Here is a 19,350-nt window from a genome sequence, read left to right as displayed (position 1 = left end):
CATTCGCAACAAAGAACTGTGAAGTTGATGCAGTCTGTGCTAAAACTCCATCGTGTGGAACGATCGTTTTCTGCATGACATTTGCGCACAACATACTCAGCACCTCGGAGAAATATTTCTTACAAATTTGTCTCACCTGTAGATACTGATGGTGCCGTTTCTTTCCACCGCCACTATCATCGGTGGTGCTCTTTGTATCACAGCGAGCCCTGTGATGGCATCGTAACGTGGAATGTTCAATGCTTGTTTCTTTCTACCCTGCCCTGTACTCTGTTCGTGTGCAACGCTGAGTCTCGAATTCACCTTTGTCTTGCTGAAGGTGTGATCTTTATCAAAAACCAGCACAGAAGCCTTGATATCCTCCAAATCCCACACAAGTACACGATTATCACTGGTCGTTTGGATGAAATATCCGTCATTGTGTGGATGTGCGCCACTTCTATGTACGTAGTCGAGGGTAATAGGACTAGCGTCGATCGGCTTCTCAAGGTGAAGAGCAAAATCAGCGAAAAGCTCATTCAAATCGATGTCTTTTTGCAGCTTGATCTCTTGAAGAGCATATTTCTTGATCTGTGGGCTCTCCGTATCAGCAGTATAAACTTCACGACACTCGAAGGATGGAATCTCCCAGATAGTTGTGTCCGCCTCGTTCAGCCCACCGATCATCGCAAAATATGTGTGACTAGATGTTTTTTCGGTAAGTCTCGAGCTGGCTGGTATGACCATGAGCTTCTTGATTGCGTTCTTTTGCACAATAGCGTCAAGAGTGACCCTCCAAGAGCGAACAAGGGCATCAAAACGAAGATCCCACAAGCACAACACGCCGTCACTTGTTCCCACAAGAGTCCACGTTGCGTTTTTGGCAACAATAATCGCTGATGGAACACCATGAATTAATGGATTTTGTAGGTCGAAATATATCTCCAGGGTAATGATGTCAAAGGCAATGATCTTGCAGGTACTTGTAATAGCAATACAGAGCGACTTGACCTGAGTACTTGCAAACTGGATCTTGACAGCGAAGCCATCTTTCATACTGAACATACGATTCTTGTAGAGCTTCGCATATTTTGTGATCTTCTTGTTCTTATTCCTCGTGACAAGCAAACGATATAAATGGATGTTACCGTCATTTGTACCAACAGCGAAAACAAAGCGATGAGGCAAAAATACAATATCAGTGACAGCACTTTTGAGATCAGTGCTGATGCTGGGACTCTTCGACATGAAGTTCTTGTCTAATTTCGTGATATCCCAAATTTTGAGTTTACCATCCTCTGAGCCCGTCACGAAAAATTCTGAGGTAGGGCAGATGGCAATCTTACTTATAATCTCTTGCGAGCTAGGGTCACTTTTGGCGTTCACCTGTGTGACTAATGTGCCTCTGATCTTCAATTCAGATAAGTTGTAGGACGAGTCACTTCCAATGCGAATGAGTGATCCAAAATCATGGAAATCATCGATAGTAGGATCAAAAGATATGTTGTGTAGGTAGTTAAGCACGTGTGGATTTGGCTCCTCATAGTTATGACGCATAGTAGCGGAAATCACACTTGAAGATCCGGCTCCATACACTCTATGAATCAGATTCGAGTTTTGAGTCGTCGAGTGAACATGATGGTGATGGCGAGACTTGGGTAGGACACCGTCTGCGTGACTGGTTTCTAGCTCACCAAGTACGTTGGCGGCTATAGTCAGAGCAGAGGCCTTGGCTTTCAGAGCAGCGAAATGAAGGCCCTTTCCTTCATTAGTCGACTGAAAACTACCAGTGTCCTTCATTCGACTTGTTGTCGTGGTTTCGATCCTTTTAGCATTGCTGTCGATAGCTTCAGTCTTGAAACAAATGTCGAAGAATACGTTTATAGGTGGAACATTCACCCTCGATGCCATGTCATATTCACCACTGCTGTTTCCTGAAGCATGCAACTTTGATCTGTGATAGCTGATAAAATGATCTTTCAAGGTAAATACTTTCCATAAATCTCTATCATCCATTCCAACTGACTTGAGCTTAAGAATCCACTGTTTGTCCTCTGACGATAATGAGATTTCCGGGGATCTCGCATTTCCTCCAATCGAGCTCGCAGTTGAATGAGGAACATATACTGATTTACCGATATCCTTCGTGTAGGAGACCAATTTTTTTCTCCCATTCACTTGATGGAATGCCGAAAACTTTGTTTGTTTCCAAAAGAGCGATTTGGAGGATGCATTTGTGGACCAAGTAAGTGCTGTCTCGTAGACCTGTCTCAGGAGAGCATTGGTCACACACGGATAGAGTGTCTGCCAGCTGATGACAGAGACGTCGTAGGATAAATATGACTTAATAATGGGATACAAGAAGCAAAATCTATCCGCGTTCAGAAGATTGTCACTGACGACAAGAATGATGTTGAGCACGGATTGTCTGATCCACTCATTTGGTTGCAACAATAAGGGTATGCAGTTTGAAAGGATTTCTTTATAAACTGATAATGCATTGAACTCTGAAGAGGGATTTATGAGCCTTTCTTTCAAAAAATGGTGGAATATTTCGAGAATCTTCAACACAACAAAATGCTCATGGTCACCCAAAGTTTGGAAAAGAAGAGGAAGTAAGTACTGTTCAAAGGACAAGGCCCCAATAAAGGGCCCAATTTGAGTTATTGAGCCAAGAAATGCAAGCCTCAACTGATAGCTTGGATCATTGAGGTATGTTATCAAATGAGGGAGAATTAAGTCATTAGTTTTGTCAGGACCAAAGTACTCACAAAGCGGAAGGATCTCATGCACCAATCCAATACGGACTGAATTGTCCGGATCAGTTAGCAAAGCCTCTGTGAGATCTTTGATATCTATCAAAGACCTTGATTTGGGTGTTTCACTGTCTATTCTTGACCTCGTCGATATCCCTCCATTTTCCGCAAGGTAAGGTGAAGTAGCGTTGTGATAGTTGCGAGCGTTCAGGGCAAAGCTCTCAGAGACTTTAGCTAAGTATGGTAGGCATGCAGCAAGCGTTATGCGTAAATACCTGACCTCCTCCTTATGAGGAGAATTCAAGAACGCTATATTTTTGAGTAGTGGCGAGATGTACTCAGTGAAAAGATGTGCATTGATGGCGTTCACCGACAGGCATGTTTCAAGTAAGTTTGTTGCGGCCACTAAGGCAACACAGGGGATTCTCGTGGAAAGATGCGTATACGGAGGAAAATTGTTATCATCATTAATTGCAAAAGTTGATGAGGAGTATGCTGATTCTTCTAAGAATTCATCAATGAGACTGCAAATGTAGGGTATAGACCTATCGAGTTTAGCCTCATCACTTATATGCTCCGAAATTGCCAAGATAAGTTCACAAGCTTTGATTTTGTTTTCGGGTCTCTTAAGAGTCCCCATTAGGGAGCACACAGTGTTTAATACGATAAGAGCGCCATCTTTTGTCTTTCCATTTCTTCTTCTTATTGTATAGTTTCGAGGGAGTCCCTTTAAATTAAGTCTTAGAAGCGGGCCAGTGTCTCGGAGCCGAGAATCATCAGCGCTGTAGGAAAAGTCGAATGCCTCAATGATGCGATCGAACGAGTTGTAGATCCTTTCAATTCTCAAGTCACTGGGGGAAATGAACTCGTTATTCAGGGGCACTTCAAACAATTCTGAGTTGTTCAAATCACACATCTCGCCATACAAATATTCGTAGAAGAACGAAGGAAAAAGTGAGCCCCTATACTCCTCTAATAGATCTCGTGCCAGTGACCGTTTCTTTGGTTCTATGTTTATTAGGTTTTTCACCAACTCACGCACATGCAAATCTTGAATTCCCGAGATATTAGTTTCTAGCTCACCTTTCTTGTACTTGTACAAGTCGGAGAGCGTGAACGTGGGTTCTCCGTCATTATAAAGCTCTGCAATTGCACAGCCAGCCGAAAATAGATCCATTGAACTCAAGAGCTTCGCGTCCTTTCGAGGCGCCTCCTCCTTCAGGTAGAACCGTTCCGGAGCCACATAACACGTGCGCCTGTTAGAACTATCGAAATAGAAAACGAATTCACTAGGGTTGTCTCCCTGCAAATACACTGGCTTAATGTGCTGGGAAAAATCTGTGAGTGTGAGCCAGCTCGACGAAGATATAAGTAAGTTTTCTGTCTTGATATCCCCATGGCAGATGTGTAAGTCGTCATGGAGCAATTGCAAAGTTTTCAAAAGCTGGAAAGCAATCCAGTGTTTTTCAATGGGCGTTAGGAACGGGCGTAACGAGAGTCGATCATACAAGTTCGACTTGACGAGTTGTCTGACCATGTAACCAGCCAGGTCAGTCTCGATGAACCTGTGGCATGACTGAACATTCGGATGTGTTGCTAGCATCTGTGCCTCTTTTCCCAAAAGCTCGGCTGCGTCTTGGAGTTTTACACCGACCGCTGGGGGCTTGATGAACACCTTCACAACAACTAAGGTTTGGTTGACGGTATCGTAGGCTTTGATCGTTTTGAGAAAACGACTGTCATTCATGACATCAAGGAAGATGAACCCTGGTAGAACATCAACGTAAGCTCGTAGAGCCACCGTGTGGGCCTGGGGAGCCAACAAGGATAAGCCGGACCCCATTAGATTTGTCAATTGTGGGTTGAAGGTTAAAGTGGTTATATGCGAAACTCAAGCTTTCTACTCACTTACTACTGATAGACTGCACAGAGTGCTGGCATATAGCTACATACCATGACATGGCCAGTGCCAAGGGGCCTGAAGAATGAGGCTAGTAGTTGCTCTCATTAGCTGAAAGGCTGTTCGGCGGTGCTTTGTGTCCCTTGTACTTGAAGCGAGTGTTGGTTAATGCAGGGAGCGACGGTGGTGTATGACCTTGGGGCTATCGTCTGTGAGCATCGATCTCCTCGTCAGAACCCAACTCAAACGAGTCAAAGCGGCGTAATCCTAGCGTCTCTTCAGCCTCATAGTCACCACGGTTCATCTGCATCGACCTACGCATCGATGAAAAGCCACCCACGCCGTTATCCATGGGTCCGATGTCCTTGCCTGTGTGGACTCCAAAGATCTCCTTATCTAAGCCTTCGTTGTCCTTTCTAGAGATGTTAAGAAGGTATACGCCTGAGAAAATCACCAAGAACCCTATCAAGAGAGAAATCACGTTCACAGCAGACGTGGTGTTAAAGCCCTTGAACAAGATGAAAGAAGCCACCAACGTACACGTTGTAAACGTCACGTAGTAGAGAGGGTTCACGATGGATGTGTCAAACTGGTCAAGCGCCTTGTTGAAGTAGTTCATTTGGGTGAGGATGCACAAGGCCACAACGCCCACGAACACGTAGGTGGACAAGTGAGTGAACTGGTTGTTGCCCGCAAACGTCAACTTGAGGGCAATACCAAAAGCCTTTATGGACATGACGGAGATCGAACCAACAGAGGAGCATATTGAGATGTAAATCATTGGGTTGGTGTGGCCATATTTTGGCACTATCTTGTAGATCATAAACAACGAGTAGGCGGTTACGATAAACGCATAAAACAAGAACCCAGGCTGGGTAGCATAGTTTAAGATCTCGTCCACAGTCTCGATTTCCTTGTCTGGAGGAGCGTGCAACACGATGATCACGGAGCCCATGAGGCAAATGGCACATCCCATTCTGCCTAGCACCCCCAACTCCTCTTTCAAGAAGATGGCCGCCAACACCGCGCCAATGATCACGGAAAGCGCCCCCAAGGGAGTCACCAAAATGGCCGGGGCAAAAGTGTACGCTGCAAAGTTGGCCACCTCGCCAATCGCCATGGTGATGATACCAGCCCACCATATTGGGTTTTGCAAGTATTGATGCCCCTGCGAGTTATCTGTACCCGAGCGCTTTGAGGTGTCCATAAGGCCTTTTTTCGTGATAATGAACGATGTGCCGATCGCCAACGACGACAGCATCGCAAGCGCGAGCCCTATGTACTTGTCGTCGACCATGGAGGAGAAGTAGTTGGTGGAGATCAACAGGCGAGTGTAGGAACCGCGCAGTAGTAGGCAGTGCGGTGCATGTAGATGTGTTGAGTGTTTAGGAGATCTGGGATGGGAGAAAACGAGACGGGAAAAGTTGGTGGGTTTCCGCTGATGGCGTATTCTATGGTCATGGAGATCGAGATTCGTTGAGGTTAGCTGTTCTAGTAGGGTGGGAGAATGTTGGGTCTTCCAGTGACTCTGTGGTGGTTGCCTATTCTGGAGTAGCCACTCTAGGTTGAGTAACATCGTCCGGATAGATATAATTCTCTCATTTCTCGCATAAGATTAATTCTATCTTTCCTTATCTATGTATGTTGATCAATTCCTGTTATCGGTTCTTATTTTTTTGTTTTGTTTTGTTTTCCGTTTACATCCTCATCATTTTTACTTACTCTACCACAGTACACATACTAAACAGTCTCCGCTTAATGGCTACGAGCGTTGCCTGCCGCTCAATTGATCTAAGCTGATTCACTTAGAGCTATAGCAAGGAGAAATTGCTCTAAATTAATACTAAATACTTTGATTGCTTGAGGTCAGACACGGATTAATTGTAGCATAGGTCTCTGGCTTCGAATGAGCTATACGATGGTTGATGAAGAAGACTTCAATAAACTTGCTTCTTAAAGCAATAATAATTTTGGCAGAAGTCAGCTGAAGGAAAATTACATCCTAAATTGAACATTGACGCTTTGCGCCTACACCATAGAAAGTCTACCTTATTCTTTTCTTCTCGGCCAGTTCGTTCCATCTATTAAAATGCATTACCCTACCATTCATGCACAAACGTATGGTTTAGGTTCGTTTCATGCATAAAATCCCAACTATATGATTGACTCAACGATTCTCAGGCTATTATGTCCACCTCACGATTAATCAATGTAGCACACGACTAACAAGTGAAGCCAAACTCAAATAAACTAAGATCAAAGAATTCTAAGACCACATCGAACCACCACTCAAGCATATTCGCCAGTACGGCTGCTCATACACTGGGGGTCAATCCGAAAATTCTGTTTTGTGTAAGCGCTTCTCTCCTGAGTGTACGGCTCTTGAACATAAGCATTCGTACATGGTCCGCCTCGGGCCACAACGCTCTTGATATTGGCACAAGTGCATAGTCGGGGTGAAAAACCCTGAATTTTTGCCACTAATATGCTGAATGGTGAGCTTACCCTGGGTAATTCACCCCTCACCCTTCAAACATGGTAGAATCTCACCAAACGGATGGAAGCAAACTTTCCTCACCTTTCAAAGCTAGAAACGCCTTTTGCAATGATATCGACAATACCCATTAGATACACCCTGAATCTATATAATAAAAAAAAAAAAACAGACACGGAAAATATGGTCTAGTTTCAAAAGCACATATACTTCGTCTCCCTTCTTGTGTGAGTGGCTGCGAAAAGTCCTAGCCGAATTCGGTACAAGAGGTCTCTACAGTACCATTCAAGGGATCCTATAACTTTAGTCAAGCAAACGTGATAAATACTCGAAAGATGTATAAAAAAGCGCATACTAATCCTCCTAATCAACTTTAAAATCGACGTATTGCCCAAAAACGGCGCCAAAAAGTCACCTCTACTTTTGTGTCGTCTATGCTTTACGCTCTGCCTCTCTCCTCAGGGTTATGTCACTCCCTGGACCAAGTGAGCACTTTTATACCAGAAGGAGCATGACGGGTGCAAAACGCCACACCGACGGGAAAATAGATCCCATAAATCGTAGGTAAAGAATGGATCAATTTAAAAGGTGAAGCAAGCAAAACAGGTAACTTCAAACCAACTTCTTGGAGATTCTAATACTTCACCCTGAACTCGGTACTCATGTCCAGTCCTTTGTGTTTCTTGACCCTGTCTCGGACTCCCCTCAGGCGCATAGACCTGTGTAGGCGCGTGCTCCTTATCGCTCTCCCCACCGTTTGTTAGCAACATCTCCAAGTGCTCTTTAAGTAAGAGGCAAATCCAGAAAAAAAAAAGTTCACGAGTATACGTGGTTCAAGACCTTATTCCATATAGTCAGCAATCCCACCTTCTGCTTGCTTGCTCGCTCAACCGTCTTCAACTCGCATCGCTTATCGGCTTCTTCTAATCGTCATCTTATCGTCATCATATCATGGATACGCTCCTGGTTCTGGCAAAGAAACCCCTGGAGGCCTCGTCCCTAGGGAAACTTTTGGAGTCCCACTCCTCCGTGTACGATGCTTTGAACAATCCAGACTTAGACGTGAACATCCCCACGCTGCCTCCCTTGCCCAACCCCATGGACCTGAGACTCACCTCGACCTTCTCTCTGTGGCTGAACATCCATCTTCCGCCAGACTCCGTGGCGGCCAGGCTGGTGCATATCTCGTCTTCTGTGCGTTCTAGTGGTGGGGCCTCGCCTGCTTCCGTCAACAGACCGGCTCTGTCGCTGATTTTGTCCAATACCTCCGAGGAAGGCGAGGAGTCGATGGTGCTTGTGCCCAGCAAGCACAATTCTTCCTCGGCAGTGATGGTGTTTGAGACAGATGAGGAGTCTGGTGAAGAGGACATCCACGAGGTGGTGACGGAGTTGCCCAAGAAATACGGCTCCTGTCCTTTGGCTCACTTCAACGACGACGACTCCACCTTGACCGCTAACGACGCTCATTCCACAAAACGCGTCGACTTGCCGCTGCATCTGTCGTCCTCGTTCATCATGCCCAAGATTTCTTTGTCTGATAATCAGAATCGGTACCGTCTTACCATTGTCACGTCGGCGAGCACTACTATGAAACAGCAGTCCTCAAAGCTCACTGCGTTTCTACGCAAGAGTTTCGACTCTCTCATGCTGAGATTGCAAATCACCCATTTGGTGTTGTCCAGCACCACCATGAAACTTGATACTTCCTTGCTCAGGTCGTCCGATTTGGTGTTTGTGGTCAATGACGGTACTATGGTGATCCCAGAGGTGTTGGCATCTGCCGCACAAAATGTTCACGATGCTGACCTCCCAAAGCTTACCATCATAAACGTCATCACTACAAATTACTTCATTAATCTTGTCGACATTATCAGCTCATGGAGACCGTTCCAGATCTGGAAGGCACCATCCTTGTGCAGCGAGTCACTTCTCGTTCGGTTCAAGTCTTTTGTGGACGACGAGCTTTTCGACTCCTCAGGTGGTAAGTACGCTAGGGAATTCGAGGCGAGGAAGCGCAAATATAACAGGAATGATCCTCCTCCCACGTTCCCTGATGATGTTAATGTTGCTGAAGTTGGCAACTCCGCTGCTTCCAACTCCGTGTACGACAGTCTAGTGCGCCCTTGTAAGCGGGACTACAAAGGCATCGAACGTCAGATTCGCTCGGAGTTGCAGTTGTCTCAAAGCTTCACAAATACTGACCCTTTGCGACTCTCTTCGGATTTGCACAACTTTGTTGAGCTTTTCCGTGTTGCAAAACGCCTCTTGGGTCTAAGGAAGAGGTCTGCTGCCGAAAAAGATCTTCATCTCAAGCGCATTGACGGTCAGAGAGGAGACGACTCATGGATCTGGTCATTCGTGACGTCAAAAAATGTGTGGATAGTCTGCAGCTTCTCGATGGGGCTTGGTGTGGGCGTAACTGTTGCCAGCGGTGCTGCAACAGTTTTGATAGTGAATCTCTACGACTCCTCAAAGAGGTATTGGTCGATGGCTTGTGAAAAGATAGTGGCAAGGCTAACGGTGTCGCCTGTTCAAGATAGTGCGGTCTACAATGTGAGCTCAAAGTCATTAGACAAATTCGCAAATTACACGGATGTTATCAACAATAAGATTGTGGGCTGGTCTCATGCTATTGTTGATAGCTTGGTGAATTTCACCAAATCGGAGTTTTTCAATGATATCCTAGCCTGGTTCAATTCGTACATTCACGCGATTAAATCACTCAGTACAGTGGCCATGATGGCAGCACAAAACGGGCTAGAGAAGACGCTAGCGCTTTTCTCTAACTTTGCAGGCATCTCCCTCTGAGTTGACCAGCATTGGCTTTTCTCCAACGGCGTTGTACAGGTTAGTTTATTTGTTCAATATATACAAATACGAATGGGCCCTAGCTTACCATGAAGCTGACATTTTTGTAAAAATCTAACATGGGATTTTCTCCCTTCAACGTTGTGACAGCGTCCACATCAGCCCATTGCAGTAAGAATTCCTTATGCAGCTCTACTCTTGCCAACTTGCCGGTGATTTGCTTGTACATTTCACTGGCTAAAGCAAAGTCTGTAGGAAACATGATATCAAAGAACCCTTGGTGCACCATGTATGTCGAAACGTCTACCATTCTGTCTTTTATCACAGTTTGCACGACTGGAGCATTATAGTGGCCGTTGATGGTATTAGGCAAAGCGTTGAAATCGGAGCTAATGAGCGTATGATTAGGAAATCTGTGCTTAAGGATCTGGAAGAATTGTAGAAGTCTAGTGGGGATGAACTCTCCCGGAGTGAGGTGATCCTTGAATGGTAGTAGTTTGTCCTTAATAGACATTTTGAAATTTGAGTGTAGCAATGGATGAACACTGCCATCGTTAACAAAGGGCAACGCAGATTTAAGCAGCATCAATTTACCTGCCATTGTCTTACTTTGGGCTAAAACAGGGAACCTCCCATTCTCCCTTAAGCCCAAATAAGCCTCAGTATAATGAGTCAACTCGGGTGTAAAGAACTCATAGAAATCACCAGCGTCGTCTACCAAGACGTAGCCCTGATGGGGCTGGCCAGTGGTGATGTCGTAACGAACAAGGTCATGAGCAAAATTGTCGAACACTTCCAAGGCAATGAAGAAACACGGGTCATGAATCACTTTGTCCCACTTGAAGATGGATTTATTGATGATTTGCACTTTCTTCTGATCTAGTCCCTGAGAAAGAAGCTTCTGGCCAAGTGCTTGCGAGTACTGTTTTAGAGCCAACTGGTCGGAGATCTCAATGATTTTGTATTGCGTACGATTGTAAATGTCAGGCTCGTTCTGCTTGATGAAGTTCAAAATATTGCACATGAGGGTTCCGTTACCACCGCCCATCTCGTAAATTAAAAGATCGTCATACGGATAGTGGCCATTGAGCTTGTAATTGACCACAATGTAGCGGGCCAAAGCTTCACCGTAGTGTGGGGAGAAGAGTTCTGTAGGTGTATGCCAAAGCTGATGAGATCTTTTTGTTTCTGAGAGGCCCCCAGCAGCGACTAAATCTTGCCTGTGGACAGTTTGAGCAGCTCTAGCAAACTTCGACGTGGGAGATGCCCTCATATCCTTAGACGAGATGAGTGCTTTACCGGAAGATGTAGCCTTTGCAGTCGACGGCGGAGACTCCATTTTTCGTTCGTTTCTCACGTTATTTGCATCTGTGTTTAGCTCGTCATACTTCGAGTATGCCTTCTTCCACACCTCCATGAACTCGTCCACGTCTTGGATCTCATTGTAATTAAACGGCTTGTCATTGTGAAAAATCTCCACCTCTTGCGAAAAGTAGCCATAGCTGGGGTTATATAGAGAATCCTCAATGAAGTCAGATACTAGCATCTTCGCTTTCCGTGGCCTCGTCTTAAGACGCCCCATCTTTGCCGCATTCGTGAGTGGGTATCTGTTGAACACATCCTGCGGACTGTGGTTCTTGAATGGGTAATTTGTAGCATTTTTGTAGATATACTCGAGAAGGTTCAAGGATGACTCACTGGCCAGATCCTTTTGTAGTGGGTGCGTCGCTCCAATCGTCTGGTTCAGCCTATCACTGCTTACTTTGAATGCAAAAGTGTCGGGTCTGATTGAATACTCATGGTGCTTCCCAGAATCTTCTTCTTTGAATGGCTTCTTTAATCGCTGAAAGAGCAGCCTCCTGTTTGTGAAGTTCACTGCTGCAATCCCACGAGTCTTCATAACATGGATTGTGGTTTTGGATGGAGGGATGGCTTTAGGTGTTTGAGCCTAGTAACTTCGCGATGTGCACGCTTAGTACTGAAGGGAGGGATTGTTTAGGTAAAATGATAGCGATATATAGAATACGTAGCAAGATGAATGGGGCGGTCATGAATCAAATTGAAGAATACTTATGAGATGCTTCTGATCAACACATGCGCCCCACCCCCAACCTTGTCATATTATGTGTATGTGCTAGCTCTAGTATACTGTGAAAGCATAGGAGTCCTTATGAGGAATTGCTATACCACCTTGGTGAATATAGCAGATATTTACAGTAGAAAAAGGTTCGATTCAGATTCGGAAGTGTGCAAAAAGAAAGTTTGTATGAACCTTCTGGGATGAAACCAGTACAACTCAATGACTCCGGTTCCCGATAACGTCCATATGAAAGTCGTCGTCAGAATGCACCCATGAATTGCAGCGGTGCATGGCTTTGTCGTAATCTGAACCCGTAGAAGTGACTGCATCAAAATCCCTGAGTACTCAGCTTCGGCCTTCAAGTAGTCAACTCTTGGTCCCATTTTAATGAAGGATACATTGACTGGAAGGAGCATTACTGCCAGATTAAACATCAAAAATAGGCTTATCTTTTTATGTGTTTTGTAGGATTTGTCGACAACCATCAACAACTCTCCCGAATCTTTACTCGTCGTTGGTAAAGATGGTCTTCTCCTTGCCGTCAAACTCTTCCATACATTCAATGATGGTCTTGATATTATCTATGGCACTGCTCACGGCAACACGAATCACCCTGTCGCTGATACCAGCAAATTTACAAGTAAGCAAGTTGTTTTGGATCGAGTAGTGGACGGTTATCTCGTTTTTCTTCAAGATAGGATCCACAGACATGGTCTTCATGGCGATTTCCGCTTGGGTCTCCGTTTCAAACGGCACGTCTAGAGTTACAATGTGATCTAGCATGGTAGAACTAGAATGCTTTGTAATGAAATGATGGTGTAATTTATGCTGGCTAAGAGTTGGTGGAGATGTCGCCCAGATCTCGCTATAACTACATTTATACAGTATTTATCCTATTGTACATTTATGGCGAAGAGCCATGGTGCGATGCAAGTAATCCTAAAAAAGGACGTTTAGACAGTCTGGAATCTTTAGTATCGGCAATCGTAATGTTTTCGGGTTGGTGACCTCTGTGGCGGAGGAGCAGTGCTCGAGGGAACGTCTTCCACAAACTCACTTCAGCACAATAAATCAATGATTCGTAATTAGAAGCTAAAGTAGGGAGCATCCTTGAAATCAAGTGATGCATCCAAAGAGCCTCAATAAAAACAAATCAATTATAGTGGGCGTGCTGCACTTGCAGAGCTGATTGTGATGTGACCGATAAGTTCGCTCGATCCAGAAATGACAAGCAAGATAGCAATAACGCATATACCCATCGCTTCAGAAAGATCTTAGCATCGTCGTCGAAAAATCTCCTTGGGTTTCTGGGGTCTCACCTTGCTTTCCAACTCGTGTCGAAGCTTTTTCGGTCGCTCAAAATTGTGATCGTCAATAGAAGACCAGAGTCTGGTCGAGTGAAGACAACTCGTAATGAAGGATCTCTTGAAAGCACCCAAACTCTGCTTTGGGAACTTGAGGGCAAGGTTGCCCTGTTCTTTCTTCGTACCCTTGTTGTAAGCACGTTTGCTTCCGTAGAAACCACTGAGGCCACCATCAAATGTTGAGTAGTAGGACGTTGAAACATACCGTGAGCCTGCCGAAGCCTTCGCCTGACCAAAGCTGACATTTTTTTGAATTGGCAATGCCAGCGAACTGCTCGTCGTGCTAGCTTGTGTAGAGCGAGGAAGGCTGCTGTTTGTTTTCTTGACAGCAACCCGTTTAAAAGGAAATTGACTCTTTGGCGCTCTAGACTTTTTTAAAACTGATGCATTTTGTATCTCCTCTTTGATGCTTGCACTTCCGTCCTTACTCAAATCAGGATCATCGTCTATTTTCCGCCTTCTTGTGGGTTTTCCTGATAAGGCGGGCAGTGTAGGTTTAGTAAGTCTCCTCTTCTCTTCTCTCTCCAATTTATTGAAGATGGCAACGTTACATCTCCAGTCATCTTTATCTATGGAATTTTGGAGTCTGAGTTTTGCGATTCGCAAATTCTCCAGTTCATCGCCTTGAAGAGAATTAATCACAGGTTCTCTATTAGAGTACTGTAAATCCCTAGCGCTTTTGAGAGGAGTAGCCTTGGCTTTCAAGACCTCCTCTGAATTGATAGCTCTGAGTAATGAAATCATATCATATGATTTCCCTGGCGGTATTGCAGTCGGATGAGACGGAGTCACGCAATCGAGCGATACTTCTTTCCTCAATACGTGATCGATGTCGACTTCAGAAAAGAAGGCACATGACTGTGGAAGCTCAAGTATGTTGAGCTGCTCGCAGAACATCGCTCGGGTCCAGAGATTAGCAATCTGAAGCAAAAGTGCACATTTCAATTTATCTTCCTCCTTGGCCATGTATCGAACTTCATCGTGAACTGTAATCATGAGACGAGCATCAACCTTATAACGTTTCAAGAGATACTCCATAGAGATGATAAGCAAGTGCAAGTAGTCCACCCCGCTGCTTTGAATCGTCCAATTGATTCTTGATGTCAAGTAGTTGTTTTTGTTGAGATACCTCTGTGTCAATGCATCCGTAATTGATGCACCCAATGCTGGGGTCCTCGGACGCTCTTGGTATGCAATAGCTTCGAGTGCATTAAACATGACAGACTCAGTTCCACCATGGTACACTCTCCGCTGAAAAATCTTTGAAGAGCTTGTTTGACCTTTCGTTTGCTCGTACAAAGCTGATGCGAGCTTTTCGGCTTGCTCGTCGGACAAGTTGACGTTGCATTGCTTCAAAAGACGAGTTGCAAACTTAACTCCGGCGCCGTAGATTCTTCCATAATTAAAAATTTTAGCGTCGTTCCTCAGAATTCCCATAATCTCGGCTGTTCTAGAATGCAAATCTGTCTTCTCGGACTTGTCGCCTTCTAAGCACATCCACCCTAGCGAAGTGCCACCATGAATACGAAACATGGAGTCGCCAATCAATGAAGCGATCCAAAGCTCTTCTGAGTCAACATCTGCCCCAACAAAAGCATATCCTTTTGGTGCCTCGATCATGGCCTTAAGTTCTGAACCTATTCTGTTAGCCTTGCTGTTGGAGGCAGTGAGCCAAGTGTTTTCTGTTGCACGCCTCGTAATAGTACCCATGGTGCAAAGTTTGGGAAGTATCATCCCCATCTCTGGATGTTCTTTGCTTTCTTTCTTCGTCTTCAAGAAGTTGTTGCTCGCACCATTAGGATCGTTGTACACCACAAATTGATCTGATATACGTGCTCTGTTTCCTATCCAGTAGGAAGCTGCAGCATTAAGATTGAGAATTTCTGTGGCGTAATCGTACTCAGATGTTAGCACACCACTATCGAAGTAGCGCAAGTAGCTGCGTGACATGATTATCGTGCAGCGTTTACGTGGGCCATCAGGGTGAGGTACCTTGAATAGTTCAAACACTCCATCATCACGAAGTTCTGGGAGCATTTGTTCAGCCTCTTTGGGGCTTAAGCGTGCCTTCGTATAGTTCTTTGCAAGCATGGAATTGATGATATCCTCATCATATGGAACCTTGAAGCACCATCCAGCGGTGTCTGTCCAGATCAATGGATAGCCCTCCCACTTTAGACGTAGAATTAAAGGAGTTATGCGAGTTCGGACAGTGATATTCATGTTCCTTGTTTTCTCGCCATTGTCTACCACGGATGTTTTGAACAACTCTCTGTACCATTCAGGGTAACCCGTTAAGTAAGCCTGATTCGCAACAGGAGTTCCATCCTTTCGTAGACGCTCTTTCTTCAAGGTCCAATTAAGCTGCTTAAGCCAAGGGTCATTTTCAGTGTCAGGCTTGAGACTCTCATCATTCTCGGTTATGTAGCGAACTAGCTCGTTTGCTCTTTCTTGCAAGATATCACTGACTTGATTACGATTTCTCTCATAGAGACTCTCTGCACTTTTCAAGTAGGCATCCCACTTTTTTGTCGTTGGCAAAAAAAGCTTGCCTAATTGTTTGAGCGCTGCGAAAGAGACGGGATGGGGGTTTCTTTCTCTGAACTCGGGAAAGAGCTTCTTGCCAACACTATATGTGGCACTGACGTCCAGGGCACAATAGTCCATGAGCGATTGAAAACTTTCAATAATGAGTGCCTTATCCTCTGTGGCAAATAGATCTCTGATGTCTTTTTCTAGTTTTATTCCACAATGAAATTCAGCAACATTTGCCAAAGAGTTTGTTGCTCCTTTGTCGAGCCATGGATCTTCCATTAGTTCCTTGGCAACATCCGTCATGGACACTTCACCATCTGCGTCTGCATTTTGTGATTCAGAGCTCTCATTGTCGGTGTCAGCATTTTCCAGTGATTCCAAGGCAACTTTGTGTTTCTTATGCTTCACCCAGGTCGGTCGCTGTTGAGAGCAGATGCCACTTAAGGCTATATGAAGTGCCATTGCATCTAGGAAAAATGCTTTTGACTCCTTGATGTTGTATTCCTCAAGAATACGTGCTCTATCATAGCTGACGTTGTAACCGACAAGTAACTTTTCGTCATTTTGTGTGTTAAAGGGTATCAAATGGTTCCAGTTTTTTGTTTTACTGGTGAGTACAGGTGAGACCCAGCCATACCAGGCCTTGGGTGAAACAGCTGTACATAAGACGGCGTAGGGAGACTTTTTATACATTACCTCGACGTCGAAAACAAGTTCATTTTCAAGAGGAAACTCCACTTTCTCTGGTTTTTTGTCAGGAGCATACCGAGTCCAGCCGCTTGTAAGCTCCCATTTGGCAGGCCGCTTCGGTAGGTTTGTATCTCTACTGAATAGCGTTTCGGCCATGCGCAAGTAAGGTTGGGAAGATTCAAACCCAATTCTCGTGAAGTGCTCGTCAAGCGAGCTCTTACCCACCAATTCAGGCAAATTGGGTATTGATATGGGCTCAGAGATGTTGGTTTTCTTTCCTAGAAGCTTGTTATGCTGTAGATGCTGCTTCGTCAACTCGAGAAGCTCCTCGTTCTCCACCTTCTTATACGCGTTTGGTGGATTCTTAGGAAAAACCTTTCTGTGAACATCTTGGGATAAGTATTGAATACCCAATTGGTTTACCCTGGGGGATTCTTTGCCACTAGCAGGCTTTCGTAGCAGTCTGCCAGCGTGAATATGTCGGGTCAACCGTTTTAGAAGCGGTGCCCTAATCATAATGGCTCGCAAAGTCTATGATATTATGATGTAGATGGTTGAAAATGGTTTGAGCAATGTAATTGATAGGTAATGACTGTAATCAGAGATCTAAATAGGGAAAGATGAGAACAATAAGATATCACAGAAATGAGGAAAACATAAATACGCACGTGACTGATCACGTGCACAAGGAGATCCAGGGTGACTGACTGCTGGCTGGACAATTTGAAATAATAGAGTTTAACTGGTTTGCTGAAGTATTTTGGAACACGTCCAGGATTACTCTAAAACAATTTTCTTAAATCCTCGGTGTCTTCATTGGTGTTATTTAGGAATGGCTGCGAAATGCAGCAACCTAGAGGCAGCAGATTTTACTGGAAGATGGAGAAAGACATGACGAAGGCAAAGATTAATTTAAATTTGATTCACATTCATGGCGTTAAAGGTAAACATTAGCCAGTTATAAGTGATTCTCGTTATTTTTCTTTTTTTTTCTCTTTTCTTTTCCTTTTTTTTTGTTTCTGTTGGCTTCACTCGGTTAGCGAGGATGGATCCCACCTTGAAGACCAAATGTGTACTCGTAAACTGGGAAAGGATATTTCAACCCATTTTGATTAAGATTTCTCTGGTTACAAAGAAGACTTTTACATTTTATTGCTTAGGTTTCATAAGACAATTCTAGTGTATTTTATTGTCCTAATTGCACTTGCAGCCGTTGTACAGAGATTCTAGCACCTCACGGAAGCATCAAAGACCACTCACAATATCACAGCCAACTGAGAAACTTTATATGAAAAATATTTAGCAAACAACAAATCGAACTAACTGCGTGTACCTAGTGATTCCCGTCTACGCATCATGACGAGGTCATTTTCACCACAACGCTTTCACAATGATAAATGACTAAGAATGTGGCCGTGGAAATTCCAAATTCTCATCTTTCAACGTTAAGAACCGAGCTCTTTGTCTGATTCGGCAAACTCGAATTTTTAACCCATCACCGGAATTTTGACACATTTGTGTGGCTTCCATTGCATGCAAGAGAAATAAGTCGCATTTCGCTTACGTCTCTACCTCTGACAACTTCACCAGGCATGGTCGTAAATACATGAGCTTGAGCAATAAAAGCATGAGGTAACTCCTCAGCCTGCCGAGCGATGGAAATAAGTGTCTGTCTCATTTGCTCACTGAGAGAAACCTTTTGTTTCCATACCTTGCAGTTTGCAGAGACTTGTAGCCTTCTAATGATGTCAGTCATCAACTCGCCTGGAGCGAATAAAGGGATTCTGAGACGGAACTCAGCAGCCACTTATTCGATGACGGTCACTTTCTATGAAACTTACATTTGAAAAAATTCTTAAGAAATGGGTGTGAACGAGAATCGATTCCACTACTTGATGGCCACGGCCTTGTTGGAAGAAGCTTAGTGAACCAACGGTTAAAATAACCATCCAAAGCTGAGATTCAGATTGTGTTAACATCGAAATCAAGAAACCGTGAGACACTGTATCCGCATTCAAGGAACCGTCTATTTACTTTAGTCAGTCACTACGCCTCTAGGAGCGTAAATTTCGAGGCTTCTGTTCTTATCTGAAGTCTCCGTATTCTCTACCTTGACTCTATTGTGACCATCACTTCTGATATATGGAGCCCGCTTCGACTAACATTAAAGCTGGAATATTACCGATTCAACTGCGTGCCACTTCTTTTCTTTGAGAGAGCACCTAAAAAATATTAACAAAGTTTGCCTTGAAAAATGTTTCCTTGGTTTATGCCAATCCTGTCCCTCGAGATGCATCAAACATCATCAGACGTGTAATCAATGGTCAAAAAGTGCTCTTTTCAATCACTGAGGTCGCCCAAAGAGCGGCTGCGAATTTGCAACCAGGCTCGATTCTCAAGAATCAGTATACTCAGTAATCAGGCAAGCTGTTTCACGAAACAAAGTCTACTACTCTGCAATCTTCGACAAACTCCATACGTGACTTCCCTAAGTAAAAAGCCCTTTGTATCTCCCTCACTCCACCCTCCTTACGTCCACTGCCTGTTAAACATCTTAGTCCTCTTTACCAAAAATACTATACCTTGCACAACTTCTCGCAACCAAGTAGTTGCCGTCTTCAGCAACCATTACTACGCAAATTCATCAGAGGCTTCACTTTCTCTTCGTTTGTTCTCAATCAAGGTGTTTTTTGTCCAGCGCCTTCTCGTCTACGGTTGCAAACGACACCCTTACCGCACCTTTC

General features: G+C 44.4%; 6 protein-coding genes across 6 annotated transcripts; 1 reads left to right on the top strand and 5 right to left on the bottom strand. All coding sequences in view use genetic code 12, as the record gives it.

Annotated features, from left to right (window-relative positions):
- Window positions 1-132: 132 nt before the first annotated feature.
- Window positions 133-4,578, bottom strand: VPS15 (ubiquitin-binding serine/threonine protein kinase VPS15; the record flags this gene model as incomplete). Its single annotated transcript, XM_029037410.2, has 1 exon — window positions 133-4,578. One exon carries the CDS (start codon window positions 4,576-4,578, stop codon window positions 133-135), a length of 4,446 nt encoding a protein of 1,481 aa, XP_028888466.2.
- Window positions 4,579-4,837: 259 nt separating this feature from the next.
- CJI96_0004180 (uncharacterized protein) lies at window positions 4,838-5,932 on the bottom strand (the record flags this gene model as incomplete). The annotated part of the gene is made up of 1 exon (XM_029037409.2): window positions 4,838-5,932. The coding sequence occupies one exon, from the start codon at window positions 5,930-5,932 to the stop codon at window positions 4,838-4,840; it is 1,095 nt and encodes a 364-aa protein (XP_028888465.1).
- A 2,148-nt stretch (window positions 5,933-8,080) lies between these two features.
- CJI96_0004179 (uncharacterized protein) lies at window positions 8,081-9,937 on the top strand (the record flags this gene model as incomplete). Its single annotated transcript, XM_029037408.2, has 1 exon — window positions 8,081-9,937. One exon carries the CDS (start codon window positions 8,081-8,083, stop codon window positions 9,935-9,937), a length of 1,857 nt encoding a protein of 618 aa, XP_028888464.2.
- Window positions 9,938-10,016: 79 nt separating this feature from the next.
- CJI96_0004178 (uncharacterized protein) lies at window positions 10,017-11,837 on the bottom strand (the record flags this gene model as incomplete). Its single annotated transcript, XM_029037407.2, has 1 exon — window positions 10,017-11,837. The coding sequence occupies one exon, from the start codon at window positions 11,835-11,837 to the stop codon at window positions 10,017-10,019; it is 1,821 nt and encodes a 606-aa protein (XP_028888463.2).
- Window positions 11,838-12,521: 684 nt separating this feature from the next.
- CJI96_0004177 (chromatin DNA-binding EKC/KEOPS complex subunit PCC1) lies at window positions 12,522-12,800 on the bottom strand (the record flags this gene model as incomplete). The annotated part of the gene is made up of 1 exon (XM_029037406.2): window positions 12,522-12,800. The coding sequence occupies one exon, from the start codon at window positions 12,798-12,800 to the stop codon at window positions 12,522-12,524; it is 279 nt and encodes a 92-aa protein (XP_028888462.2).
- A 491-nt stretch (window positions 12,801-13,291) lies between these two features.
- On the bottom strand, window positions 13,292-17,122 carry CJI96_0004176 (DNA-directed DNA polymerase gamma MIP1; the record flags this gene model as incomplete). The annotated part of the gene is made up of 1 exon (XM_054702166.1): window positions 13,292-17,122. One exon carries the CDS (start codon window positions 17,120-17,122, stop codon window positions 13,292-13,294), a length of 3,831 nt encoding a protein of 1,276 aa, XP_054558141.1.
- Window positions 17,123-19,350: the final 2,228 nt, after the last annotated feature.

Source organism: Candidozyma auris, chromosome 4 (assembly GCF_003013715.1).
Source record: "Candidozyma auris chromosome 4, complete sequence".
Lineage (NCBI taxonomy): Eukaryota > Fungi > Ascomycota > Pichiomycetes > Serinales > Metschnikowiaceae > Candidozyma > Candidozyma auris.
Note: the sequence above shows the minus strand (reverse complement) of the source record. Positions and strands in the feature narration are given on the sequence as shown.